This window comes from Micropterus dolomieu, linkage group LG18 (assembly GCF_021292245.1).
Source record: "Micropterus dolomieu isolate WLL.071019.BEF.003 ecotype Adirondacks linkage group LG18, ASM2129224v1, whole genome shotgun sequence".
Taxonomy (NCBI): Eukaryota; Metazoa; Chordata; class Actinopteri; order Centrarchiformes; family Centrarchidae; genus Micropterus; species Micropterus dolomieu.
This window is the reverse complement of record NC_060167.1, coordinates 7833608-7847819: the sequence shown is the minus strand read 5'-3', so window position 1 is coordinate 7847819 and position 14212 is coordinate 7833608. Positions and strand designations below refer to the sequence as shown.

The 14212-nt window shown below is 38.7% G+C and overlaps 1 protein-coding gene across 1 annotated transcript; it reads left to right on the top strand.

The window, feature by feature from the left end:
- The first annotated feature begins 1030 nt into the window (after positions 1-1030).
- On the top strand, positions 1031-13188 carry osgn1 (oxidative stress induced growth inhibitor 1). The gene is made up of 8 exons (XM_046029522.1): positions 1031-1245; positions 6535-6597; positions 8029-8165; positions 8302-8493; positions 8943-9034; positions 9570-9769; positions 9865-10208; positions 10374-13188. Exons 2-8 carry the CDS (start codon positions 6540-6542, stop codon positions 10968-10970), a joined length of 1620 nt encoding a protein of 539 aa, XP_045885478.1. The 5' UTR covers positions 1031-1245; positions 6535-6539; the 3' UTR covers positions 10971-13188.
- Positions 13189-14212: the final 1024 nt, after the last annotated feature.

The window sequence follows — 14212 nt, the reverse complement described above, 5'->3', positions numbered from 1 at the left end:
TCCAGACTTTTTTTAGAGACGGTGTCATTTACACTTTATATACAGTCTATGCAGTTACAAATCGGTTCCAATATGATACAACATGTGTAATATGTACAATTTCTTTCTGAAACAAGGCACATGTTAATATTGTTAAAGGTTGGAGATTTAAAAAAAATTGAATTAATCTCTTACAAAGATCTTTAATCAAAACAAAAGTACATAAAATGGCAAAATAATAGAACCTGACATATACTTTATAAACAAAGAACAAGGGGCATCATGTAACAAACAACAAAGGCATTAAGAAAAATATTTAAAGCGTAACATACTGTATACACTGTTTTGAATGCTTTACTATTCTTTGAACCAAATAAATTTTCAACATTATGTTTCATTTTTATCATAAAATGTGCTAATTGCGGTTTCTTCTCAGACTATTTACCGTGAATGTAAAATTTTCCACATAAAATAAAGAGGTTCAAAATATATATTAATTTACAATCTCAACTCAGTTTTGCTTTATTGGCATGAATGTCCAAGAACAATATTGCCAAAGCTCAAAAGATAATACAAAAGAACAGTTCATCTCATGCAGTTCATTAAATAAAAATTTTTAAAAAACGTAAAAGTGTGTGTGTGTGTGTGTGTGTGTGTGTGTGTGTGTGTGTGTGTGTGTAATTTTTTTTAAATGATTAAACATCTAAATTAAAAATACTAAATAAAAAATATTTGTATAAGTAAACGTGTGTTTAAATTAAATATAAAAAATAAAAGTAAAAACCGTAAGCGTGAGTACATTGTGAATTCAATTCATACAGTTCATCAAATAAATAAATAAAATAGTAAACGTGTTTGTGCGTGTGGAAGTAGGCTATTTTAATCTTTCAATCAATATCAATCTTGTTATAAATAAATTACAGGTCGGAGTTCTTCATCTCAACATCACGTCCGTTACGTCATTCTCGTGTCGTCACCATGTCGCAGAAGAGGGAGGGGTGAGAGACGAGGGTGCTCGCTGCTGATTGGTCGGCTGTCCGGACTGCCTGAAGCGGTATATAATCTGTGAGTACAGCTCTGAGCGGCAGCTCGAGGTTTGTGTAGCACACGTGCGGAAGAAACCGGATAAAACGCGTGGAGCAGAGCTGCGAAATGACTGACTGAGAAGCAGCAGGGGAACATAACATATAAACATATTCTCCCCTTTTGTGTAAGACTCCGATAGCTGGAGGAGGACACAGAGAGCCGCATCACCAGGAAATATCTGTGAGTCACCTTCATCTTGAATTCATAACGTTAGGTTGTATAAAGACATAGATGCGTGAAGCGCATGCGGGACGGTATGCGGGTCTGAGATTAGCACGTGTGTCATCGGGGTTTCGGTTATTACGCTTGTTTTATACATTAGCTTTGTGTTAACGGTACTCAGTGAGTGCAGGTCTCTGTCCTCAGCTCACACTGACGTGATGGGAGTCGTGCAGTTCACCGGCGGGGGGGGGGGGGCGTCTCAGACAAAATTTCCAGTCACACACTTTAACGTCTCTCTGTGTTTCCGGCTAAAATCTGCCTTTAGACAGTGGTGGAAGAAGTATTCAGATGTTTTAACTTCAGTAAAAGTAGCAATACCACAGTGTAAAAATACTCTGTTACAAGCGAATATTGGCACCAACCTATAGCCAACTTCGCATTACAGCACCCATGCTTAATGCATATTATATTACAGGATTATAACAAGTGATGCATTATAAGCATCGTTAATGTTGCAGCTGGTAGTGGAGCTCATTGTGTTACATTTTATACTGATCGGTAGTTTAAATAATAAAGTATACATCATAATATATTTTGTATTAATGTAGGACATTAATCTAAATCTGCAGAAGTGTAATGTAGCATACAATGGAAATACTCATGTAAAGTAAGTACAAGTAGGCCTAGTACAGTAGCCTGCTTGAGTAAATCTTACTTTCCCCCAGTGCCTAGAGACTCTCACTTGATGAAATTTGTCTCCCAGGATTTATAATGGGAAAACTTAAGTTTGTTGTCCGGGTCAGTTTGGGAATAAGAATTTAGATGTTTTGACATAACATTTAGTCTACAAGTGAAAAAATGTATTGACTTAAAACGGTATCAAAAGTAAAAAAACAGCATGAATAAGTAGCATTTTAATGTTGTCATGGTGGAGCTAATTTTAACAACCTAGTTAAATCTAGGTAGTTAAATGTAGACAACAGTGCATCATAATGTACTAACTGAATATGTTTTAGATGTAAAATCTTAATTCAGTGAAGTAATTTTCCCCTCTTACATGTGGTGAAGTACAAAAAAACACAAAAAAGTGAAGACAATGCAGAAGTGCATTAAACCTGCATTCATTCTGGCCTGCAGGGGGCGACATTTTATTGTATAGGCATCTATGACAAAATTAGCTTACTTCTCACTTATTACCTCAGTAAACATTTCACTAATGAGTTTATGGTCTCAATCTCTAGTTTCAAGTCTTCTTTAGCATTATGTTAAGAAAATAGATAAAGCAGGATGTTTTAGGGCGTGGCTACCTTGTGATTGATAAGTTGCTACCACGGCGGCATATCAGGCATAGCAATGCATATCCGTCCCCAGCTACACCCTCTTGTGTTTCCAAAAAAACCCAATATAACCCAAGATGTTGGCAGCCAAAATGTCAAACTCGATGGGTGATGTCCTGGTACCTACATCCACTTGAGTAAATGTATGTAGTTAAATTCTAGGGCTGCTGGATTATGGCAAAAATCATAATCATGGTTATTTAACACATGTATTTACTAAACTTTTGCAATTAAATGCTTAATTCTTTTTAATTATTATATATCCATTACCCCCCCAAAATCCCAAATGGGGCCATGAAATAAGAAAATTTAATTCAGCAGTATTGTCTTTAATTAAACAGCATGTTAGAGGATGCTCAGTGCTTAAGAGGGGCGGAGTGGCTGCCTGGGGTCTCCGTGTATGTGTGCTTAGCAGGTGACATGTAAACTACTGACAACAACTTGTTACGTTTATATAATGCTGAAATTCAACCGTGGTGTTTTGTCAGGATATTCAGTTACTTTAACCAGCAGTGAGTAAGAAAAGAATATGAGTAGAGGAAAAGTCCACTAGCTGCTAATTTATGCAGTGTAAGATGTTTTAGGCTTGAGTTAATAATAGTGACTAGAAAGTTAGCCAGTCACCAGTGAGTCACCAACCAGTCAATGTTTGTCAGTTTTGATTGATAACGTTGTACCCACCTACTAATCGACAACTTTGTTAGACTGTCTGTATTACTACACACCAGTTAATTCGGTTTATAAAGAACAGTTTCTGCACAGATTCCGGCAGGCGTTTTGCTGTTCAGTGGGCAGATAATTAAAATCTCATTAGCCGTCTGGCTTGTGCAGATGGCAGATGGGCCGTCCAGCCGCAGGATGACTATAGAAGGGCAACAGTACAGGTGCCAGATGGAGCATTCCTGTGTTTGCTGTTGTGAGTCATGGGGGCGTCACTTAACACAAAAGACGGCTTAAATTTAAAGAAGTGTCTGCATTAAAATAACAGCAGCAGCTGGATAAGATTTGACTTTGCTATATTTGCATCAGAGGAATATGACTCCTGTGAGAGTCACGTTGACGGCTAGGGCCGGATCTTCCTTTGTTCATTCCCCGGACAAACTTCAGCAGCGCTCCAAGACATGGATGCTCACTATCTCACTTGTTATTTGCCATTTTTCATGAACCCCTTGTTTGTCCCATCCGACAAAACCATGAAAGAAATTACTTTAGCTGGGCGTTGTTTAAAATCTTTTAATAATAGAGCCGACACAACCACCAAAACTGTGGTTTTTTTAGAAACCTTTTTGAAGCATATACACATTTTATTTACACTCATTTTTATTAAAGAATAGATGACAATTATTTTATTTTTTCAGTAATGGAGAAGTTATAAACCTAGAAGTAAAGGTCACAGTTGGCTCAGCAGGGATTATTTTACTATGTTAATTGCAAAATATCTGGTAAAATTTAAAAACTCTTTGTTGAAATCCTGTATTGGCTTCTGAGGTGTTGAATTGAGCTTCTTTTTATTTTTTTAATATGCAGTTATATGATTATGTAAGTGTGTTAGCACTGATTATCCAACTGATCTAAAACGTGGCTTGCATCATCACCCAGCACATGTGTGTTTACGATTGTTGACTAATTTACACGCACACACTCATTGTGCACGCCTAAGGAAGAAGTGCGGTGTCATTGTTGTCATACGCTTTTAATAAGTTAATCACGTGATGCGCCTGAAGGATAAACTTTCACTGGCAGTAACTGACTGTTACTACTGCCAATATCTGGCTCATTGTAGAACTTTCTTGTCTTCCCAGGTGTGTTGATGCAGCAAATAAATAAAACTGAAAGCCTTTGGTTTGAAAATTACTTTAGCTAATCAAATCTGAGTGTGGCTGCTAGGTTGTAACAAGATGTGGTATTATCTGATAAAGTTTAGAAATCAGTTGACGAACGTTGCAGTGTAAACACGAAAGAAAAAACTTACCTTTGTTTGCAACATCATTATTATTAGAAAATTTCCTCGTTGCTATTGAGCCATGGAGATAGAGATTTAAATTTTTGTAAGGTTTTGAGACAGTGAAGCTGAATGGATGAATTCTCTTCTCAGTCCATAAATCTAAGCAGGACACATTTTGTCTCTTACTGAAGTTTGTTGCACAGAGTGGAAAAACCTGAACATCAGGTGTGTTAAATGACAAAAAGTTGTTGCATATTTTCACTTTAACTTCTCACCAGATTTGATGCTCCCTTTTCTTGCAGCCAGAGGAATAAACATGGTCTGCAGTATAGAATATGTTTCCAGTTATAGTACATGAGGAGGACAATGAGAGGCAACAACACGAACAGTGAAATTGCCAACAAGTCCTCAAACCTAAAGGACAAAATAGGTCTGATTTTCACAACATGTAATTACTTTTAATCCACTTTGTTATTTAAAATAAACACAGCAAAATTACAGTTTCTTAATGAATAAGCACAGAAAGCATTGGGCTCCTCTGACTCTCATGACTGTGGTTCTGTACTGTAAATCAGGCGTTAGTCACCTTTTCTTGGCAGATATGCTCAGTACTTTCTGCCAAAAATGAAAGAAAACTAATTATCCTGTCAGTTCAAGGAAAGTGGGCTAGTAGGGTTGCACGTAGTCATGTACAGTGTGTGTGTGTGTCTGAGCTCTCCAGTAAAGTCTTTGGCAATGAAACATACTCTAGGCCGGGCTCTGTGCCAAGCTCTGCACTGCACTTATGTAACCCTCTTTATCTCTCTCCCAACCTCTCTCTCTTTTTTTCATCACTCATTCTGCTTCATTCGTTCCTCTTTTTCACCTCCTCCCCTCGCTCTCTCAGCTCTTGACTGTGTGTTTTATTTCCTGTCTGCTTGTGTAAGCATGACTTTGCAGATTGTTAAAACCAGCCGACACCCACCGCTTAGCGCCGCTGTACTCATCTCAACTTCCCCCGAGTGACAGTTGACATCGTGATCTATATTATGTTTCACCCTTTTCTGTCGGTCTAAGCCCTCCTGCCACTTTGCCTATTTCAGACACTATTATTAGGTTCTTTTAACATTTAACATTTGAGAACTTTGACTTCTTTATTACTTGAAAAAAAAAATTGTTGTAGAAAAACCTTTACATTTCTGAGATGAACGTATAAAAAACACTAAAACTCAGGTCTTTATCAGGGCTATTACCGAAAATACCAAAAAGTTACAGCCTGGTGCAAGCAAGAAGTTCAATAAAAAATGCAAAAACCAACAGTGTGTGAAGATCAGGTGACACATGACTTGGTTTTTCTTGAGAAAGTATTTGCAGCAGAACAAAGAAACCTTTTAACGTCCTACTCATGTGCTTTGGAATTGATTCAGAGGCTCACATAGGCTATTTACATTTTTTACTTACTGTCATATACATATCAGCCATTATATTGAGTTAATCTTAATGTCTTTAGTGATGTGTGACACATGTGTGGCTCTTTATAGACTCTTTATAGGCTAGACAGGTTTTCGGATTAATTTGAAATAAAATGTCATGTCTTTAGGTTTTGGACAATAAATAGTAATTGATTGTATCTCATTCTTTCATCTCTGCCTATGTTCACTCCTTCACCTCTCTTCACCGTCACACACACACTCTCTCTCATTTCATATGTTGGTTGTGTTGGGAACTGTGATATCGGTCTTTGTTTAGTTGAGGTCATGTTGCTATGTTAAACAATGAGGTCAGACAGAGGTGTGTGTGTGTGTGTGTGTGTGTGTGTGTGTGTGTGTGTGTGTGTGTGTGTGTGTCTGTCTAAGGGGTCAGTGGAAATGTACTGACTGACCATTGTGACCGCTGACATGACTTGGAAATGATTAACTAATTCACCCTTACTGCACTTTCCCAGCTTTAGATAATAGTGGTAAAAATGGAAATGATAATGATGTTGCAGGGCTAATAAGACACATTCTAAAAATAATAATAATAATAATGTCTTTCTCTTCTCAGTCGAAATGGATCTTCATGATAAAGAAATTATTCCCGGAGAGATTTTTCCTGTGGTGATCATCGGTAAGAAACACACACAAAGATGTCATAATTGCACTTCATCACGTCATTTTGATTGTGCAATAGGAAACCTCAAAGAAGCAGCAGCTTGCTTGGGTGGTTGGAAACTTTGTGCTTTTTTACTACCTTCTCAAAAACACTTGAATGCACCAATAAACAAAAGATGTCCATATAGTTTAAATTAGGTTAGGTAAACTTGACAAACATAGGATGTATTAACCATTTTAAGTGCAACTAGACGCAAGGAAAAAATATATTTTTATTGTCTTGCAAATAAGAGTGAATTGAAATGTGAAATGGCACAGAAGTCAGAAAGGAGGGTTTTTGTCCGGCTGTGGAAAAATGTCTGGGATAGAAGGATCATTATTAAAGTCTTTCTTTTGCACCTTGGCTCCTGGATTACAACATACCAAAAACACAGCGGTGCGTGGAGTTGAGCAACACGTTGACGAGGAAAGCGCTGGGACGAATACTCACAAAATGTTTACTAATAATTGATTACAGGCTAAAAGCTACATAGTCTGAGAAAGTGTTCACATTAGCCACAGCAGGAAGAGGGAGATGCAGTGTTGCACAAAGTAATGAGGTAGAAATTAAAACTGTTTATTTAGAAAGGATTCTCAATGTTAGAAGTGTGTTTACTTAGGAAAACTAAACGCTCCTGTGGTCAAGTTCGTAGCTCATCGGAAAAACTACTATGCACTAACCTTTATCTTATGACATATGAATCTTATTTTTTTTTACAGATTAAAGACAAACAGACAAATTTCAGGGTAACTATTTTGTTACACATTATCACGATTACAACATAATGTGTTTTATTTGTCTGCAAATGAGGTCAGGATTTATTTTGTTGGCTTAAAAAGTAAATGTGTGATATCCTTTAGTCATCGTGAGCAGGCGAGGTTTTACTGCTTCTGTGTGTGTGTTCTTGCTGAGTCATAGGCTTGTTGTAGGGTTTGATATGCAGTATTCAGATTTGCTGAGTCATGTTACAGCCCCGATGAGTTTCATCTCGTATTCATTCAGTGACTGAGCAATGATAGTATATATTTTTTATTTAGCTGTGGCTGTTTGTTACTTCAGAATATAAAATAAATGCAGATTACTGCAGGTAGAAGCATATAAACCAAGTAATAATAATCTTTATTTATTTTATTACCACCTAAGTATAGACACTCTTTGCCAACAACCAGAACATTATATATGGGAAGAATATCATGCCATTTTTGAAACTCTGTCTTTAAAAACTTGACATCTAACAAAAAGGTTTTGCAAGAGTCAAACTACATTTTGAGTGCTTGCATTGTGTTTTTAAAAAAATGAATCTCTGCAAACATTACATTATTTTGTATTTGAGTTTTCCTTTTTTACAGCTGTGGCACTCTTTTCACTCTTAAGTTTTTTGTCTCTTTCTCTCTCTCCGTCTTTAAGGTAATGGCCCATCGGGGATCTGTCTGTCATACCTGTTGTCAGGTTACACCCCCTACCTGTCACCTGAGGCATCGCACCCCAACCCCCTGCTGCACAGCAAGCTGGGAGAGCAGCCTCACCTGTCACTGCTAGAGCAGGTAACACACACACACACACACACTCTCTCATATTAGGTTGTTTCTGTTTTAAAAAAAATAAAATACAGTGGTTTCAATTCAATGAAGGATCATAAATGCGAACAGTACCCTCACAGTGTCTCTCCTGTCTCTCCAGGATCTGGAGTTCCTGTGTGAGGGGTTGGAGGGGCGATCGTCCAATCCGGTGGCCGTGCTCTTTGATTCGCTGCTGCTCCCAGACAGTGACTTTGGATTGGACCACACATCTCCGTTGGAATGGCGCTACGAGCCGGAGCGTGCCATCCCTCACCTGGTGCTGGGCAAGGGTCCGCCTGGAGGAGCCTGGCATGTATGTAGCTAGAATAAGCTCACTGACCATCTTTTAAAAAAAATAAATATATATATATATATATGAGAGAGAGAGAGAGATGAACCCACATTTCAGGCATCAGCATCATATGACTTTTGTTTTAATTGATAGTAAAATCTTTCTTTAAATTTCCTGGCATGCTAAAACCCATGACACAACAAGGTATTTGTATTTGCCCATGTTCCTGAAAACAAATTTACTTACCGGAAATTATGGTAATGTATGCAAACATGTTCCCCCTTGTCAGCTGCTTATTTGCACACACTGTCAATACAATGTGCAACGTGACTGCAGCTTGACATTTGAATGAAACAAGAGTTTAATTAGGTTTAATACCTTTTACTAGAATATATTGACAACAATACAGGTAAATACAGCCGAGTTGTTTTTTTTTAATTTATTTTTTATTTTGTGTGTGCTGTTCGCAGGCTATGGAGGGCTCCATGCTAACTCTGAGCCTGGCTAACTGGATGGAGCTTCCTGGACTCAAACTGAAGGACTGGATGAGAGAAAAACGCAGGTCTGTCCACCATAAAACCAGCAGTACACGTGACTCACAACTCTTGTGTGCTAAATACACAACATGGTTAATAAAATTTGATACACATGCATGACTTTAAGTCGATATACATTCAGAATAAACTTCTCAACTAGCTGATGTTTTAGCTAACTTAAAACTTTGAACTTCAAAGTTGTTTACTAGCTGACAACCTTAAGAAACTTGTTAGCTAACTGACAACCTGAAGCTATTAAAGTGTTCATGACATTGTGAACAAAGTTGTTTAGTGCGCTGATACTTCTGACACCTGCACTTGAAAGTTGTTGCCAAGCTGCCAACTTCAACAAATCTTTTAGCTAGTTGACAACCTGAACAAAAAATTGTTTGGTAGCTCACACTTATTTATAAGTGTCTTGTAAATGCTTTGTGCCATGACTATCTATTTATCTATCTATCTATCTATCTATCTATAAAAAAGGGTCCCATGTTGTATTTAATAACACATCTGTGTATACATTTTGCATTTAAAGATAACGTCATGTTTATTTTTTTCCAGAAATGTACGAAACGACCGGGCCACACCAGCAGAGATAGCCTCCTACTACCAACACTACGTTTCCCAGATGTCCCTGGAGCAAAGCTTTGCCTGTGGAACAACCGTCACTTCTGTAACCAGACAGCCAGGCAACCAGGAGGGGTCGCCGCCCTGCTGGAGAGTGACAGGACTGCAGCGCAGAGAGGGGGAAGAGCTGGGAGGTACAGTGAATTAAAACACTTATTAGTGTTACAGCATGTTGTTAAAAATTTAATTAAGTGCCACATATTCACCTCCTGTTTCCTCCTTCTGCTAGATGGTTCTTCAGTTTCGGAGGAGGTGCCTTTCTCGCTGTTGGCACACAATGTGGTGTTGGCGACGGGGACCCACGACATCCCGGCCAGGCTCGGCGTGGAGGGTGAGTCCCTGCCCTTCGTCTGCCACTCTTTCTGGGAGCTGGAAGCAGCCATCTCTCGCGGCGAGCTCGACCAATCTTCAGACCCGGTGCTGGTGGTGGGGGCAGGGCTTACAGCGGCTGACGCAGTACTGGCCGCCCACCATCTCAACACGCCCGTCTACCACGCCTTCAGACGCTCAGTCACTGACCCTGACCTAATCTTCAACCAGCTGCCCAAACTGCTCTACCCAGAGTACCACAAGGTGAAGAGACTTTGATACCTGCAGCTGCTGATGGTTTTCCAATATTACTTAATTAACGTGTTTACAACCTGCAGAAAAGTCACATGCTTGATAAATGACTTAAAACACTTGGTTATTCAAATTATTGGCAATTTAATTTCCTGCTGACTGTACTTTGGCCTCCAGGTTCACCAGATGATGACTCAGCAGCAGTACCAGCCGAGCCCTCAAACACAGGACCACGTCCAGAACCACCATGACCACTCCACCCCTCCCTCTCGTGCCTCCCTCTCTCCATCCTCCTCCAGCACTTCTTCGCCACCCTCCTCTTACCCGGGGTACCTGAGCTTCCCATGCTATAGGGTCGTGGCATTCAGACCCGACCAGAAGTGCGTTCTGGAGTCAGACTCTGGCCAGCGTATGGTAGTCCAAGTCTCCAAGGCACTCGTTCTGATCGGCGCCCACCCCAACCTTACTTTTCTGAATGACAATGGGCGTCCACTTGGCATCAACCCTGAGGAGCCAATCACGTGCCGGAGGAACCCAATTGAGGTTGACCCATTCACAAACAGCGTGGTTGCGGCAGACGGGCCGGGCATGTACGCCATGGGGCCGCTAGTTGGTGAGAACTTTGTCAGGTTCCTGAAAGGAGGAGCGCTGGCTATCGCTAGCGACATCGCCAAGAGACAGAGGCGGGGAGGGGGGGATTTGACCACAGACAGATGGTTGGACAGACGAGTGACCACACAGACAGGAGCAGAGGTTTGTGGTCTGGATTCGTAGTGGGTTTCCTGGGACAGGAAGGTTGAGTCAACTGAAGCAAACCGACCTTCTCTGATCTGATCCAAGCCAAAAGCTCAAGACAAAACAGGAACTGCTGCTGATTAAAACCACGGGGCATGTTCACAGAGAAGAAATCAAACACGCTGCTAAGTTGTTTCAGGGTGTGAAACAAGTGGCCTTCACACCTGGACTTGCACTGGTTCAGATTGGTCTGATATCTTATCAGGTCTACTGTAGATCTAAAAGTCTCCAGAACTAAGGCACCCTGAAGGCTGAAGCAGCTTGAGAAAGACGGTTGTGCGGGCAAAAACCTACAGAAATACAGACCAGTCATGTGTAAGTTTGATAGATGGAAGGAGGAGAGACAGATGGTGCGTTTGGGTCACCAATAATAAACATTACCTTTTAAAAAAACAAAGTTACAAAATACTTTTACATGGTTGAACAAGGATTAAAACATTTCAGGAGTGCAATGAGGCAAATAATATCAGAGATTTAAATAATACAAACATTTAATAGAACAAAGTACCAAACAATAATATAAGATAAAAGAATAAAATTGAATAATAAAAATAAAAGTTGACATGTTTACCATCTGATTTGATTATTAAAGAATTGTGATGATGATTAGTGAGTAAGACTTTTTACAGTAAAGAATTGATTGCCCTCCGGTGGTCAAATAATGGCAGCACTTCATCAAAATGACCTCAAACGGATCAGCCACATATTTGGATTCTCTGTAAAGCAGCTCTTAAACAGTCAAACAGCTGAGTTTATGCCTGACTCCTCTTATTTACATCCTGCGGTAGATTTTTCATTGGTTCAAATCATGTAGTAGCAGTCATAACCTGTAAATACAACTCGGTCACATGACAGTTTTCTAACTTTGTGAGCTGATGAGGACCGACACAAACAGAGGCGGTGAAGGAGATCGAAAAGGGTGGAAAAAGAAGGAATCGAGAGGCGGCGAGGGAGTAAGATGAAAATATGACGCAGCTCTGGTTCGGTTGTTTATCACTAAGAGAGCCTTGATCACTACAGTAACTTCATGGTTAAAGTCTATCATACATGACCTAAATGATGCGCGTTGCCCCAGCCTTGCTCTTCTTAACACGTTTCCATTGTAATATGTGGGCAGTCGTCTGTTTGCAACACTACACTGTCACACTTGCTGTTTCCAAAAGCTGGTAAAAAGTTAATTCCTTCTTTTTGTTTTATATAATTTTCTACGTATATGTCTGTATATTATGGGTTTGCTTGTTTTGTGAATCTATGGTGCTTTATTTTCCTATGTTAATATACTTTTTAGTCATCTAACAGCCAACTCTACCTACCTGATGTCTTTGTAAATCTTTGATTATGAAAAGATTTCATACTTGACAAGAGAAACATGTATAAATATATTTTGTATAATTCTTCTCACTGAAAATGTTTAATTTGCAACTGTAACGTAAAGGAAGCCCGGCTTCACTGTGAACTTTAATATGAATGACAGATGACCAGCACTGGTATTTAAGCCCTATTTGCATTGGTTTAGTATTACTATTATGTTATTTCCACATTAATATGGAAACAAGAAAAATTCTCTTCACATGAGTAATATTGTGATATATAATGACCATTGTTATTATCATGGACAACTAAGCAAATAACATTTGAGAAGCTGTAATTGGACAATTTATGGCATGTTTGCATAAAAATATTACTTGAACAACCAATTGATCATCAAAATTGGTGACTTAACTTTTTGTCAAGCAAAGAGTGAATTAATTGGCAGAACGTTTCAGTTCATCCACAGGCAGAGTTGCAGTTTTTTTTTTTTTTTTTTTATCAGTTTGAGTTCAAAATAAAATTGCCTTTTTAAAACACACTACATACTTATTATTTCATGTCTGTTTTTATTTAAGGGTTAATACACATCAGTCTGAGATAGATTTGACACCTAATGCCTGAATGCTGATGGTGAAGTCTACAGGAGCCAGCAGTGTCTTAAGACAATTCACAGCAATAGATTTAGTTTCACAGCAGAATAAAAATGGCTCCATCTTTTTATGCAGTGGAAATCTTGTCCAATCTTTAACGCAACTTGCTTGCAGATGTTTGTTTGAATGGGGTGATTCATATCATCATAATAACTTTCCATCTGTACTGACAGTCAAATCTTTTCCATATTCATTTGTCAATGGGTTTCTATTAAAAGGACTTTTTTCAGAAGATATGTTTTGTTGTGTTTTTTACTCTCTTTTTGGACTTTGCTGTATGTCATTTCTCCTGCATGTTATAATGCAAGACTTAACAGGTTCAAATCTTGCTTCTTTAGACATTTAAGGCAAGTTAGCACATTCATGTTCAACATGTGCTTTAGGGGGAGACCAGTGAGGCAGCACAACTTTATCTTTTATTGTATTTTTACCATATTTCCGCCCTCCACTCCATGTAAAACTAGTTTTTGAATAAACTATTTCTTTCACAGTTCAAACGGCCAGCACAAATGTTACCAGATTTTAACCACAGAAATGTTCAAATGTAGGCAAAACCATAAAGTACAGAGACAAACACACAATAAGGAATTCATATCAGTAAGGAGTTGTTTTATTACTAATTTAAATGTTTGTTGTTTAATTCATGTGACAGACAGGTGTCCCAAGGCAGATGCAAGATGGTGGGCCTAGCGTTCCCAGCTAATAGCATGGAAGCATTAGTCAGCAGTAGCGCAATGACACGGCAAAAATCAACTTAACATTTTGTTGTAAAAAACCCCCCACCTGATTTCAATATGTTTAGACACAATATGGCACTTAAAGATTAGAAATTATATGTTTTAACATTTAAACTTGTTAAATTATTAATACTGATGAATCAATGCAGTTTTAGTGCTCAGTGGAACAAGTTTAAACTACCTAATACAGTAAAGTTAAGTAGTTTAGTTCAGTGGCTCCCAACCTAGGGCTCAGGCCCCTCCAAAGGGGTCACAAAATAAATCTGAGGGGAGAGAAAAAACAAGTTTCTGATCCATACATTCCTATAAAATGAAACAACTGAACACTTAGAGGAGAAAAGTTCCATCCACGACATCTGAGACATGACAATGGAGTAAAACTAGACCAGCCACTGGTTTAATCTTTAACTGATTGTATTTTGTGTGCTTTTCCATGTAAAATCTTAATTTGAAAAGTAACTAGTAACTGCAGCTGTGAGATAAATGTAGTCAAATAAAAGTAGAATATTTCACTAAGAAAAGT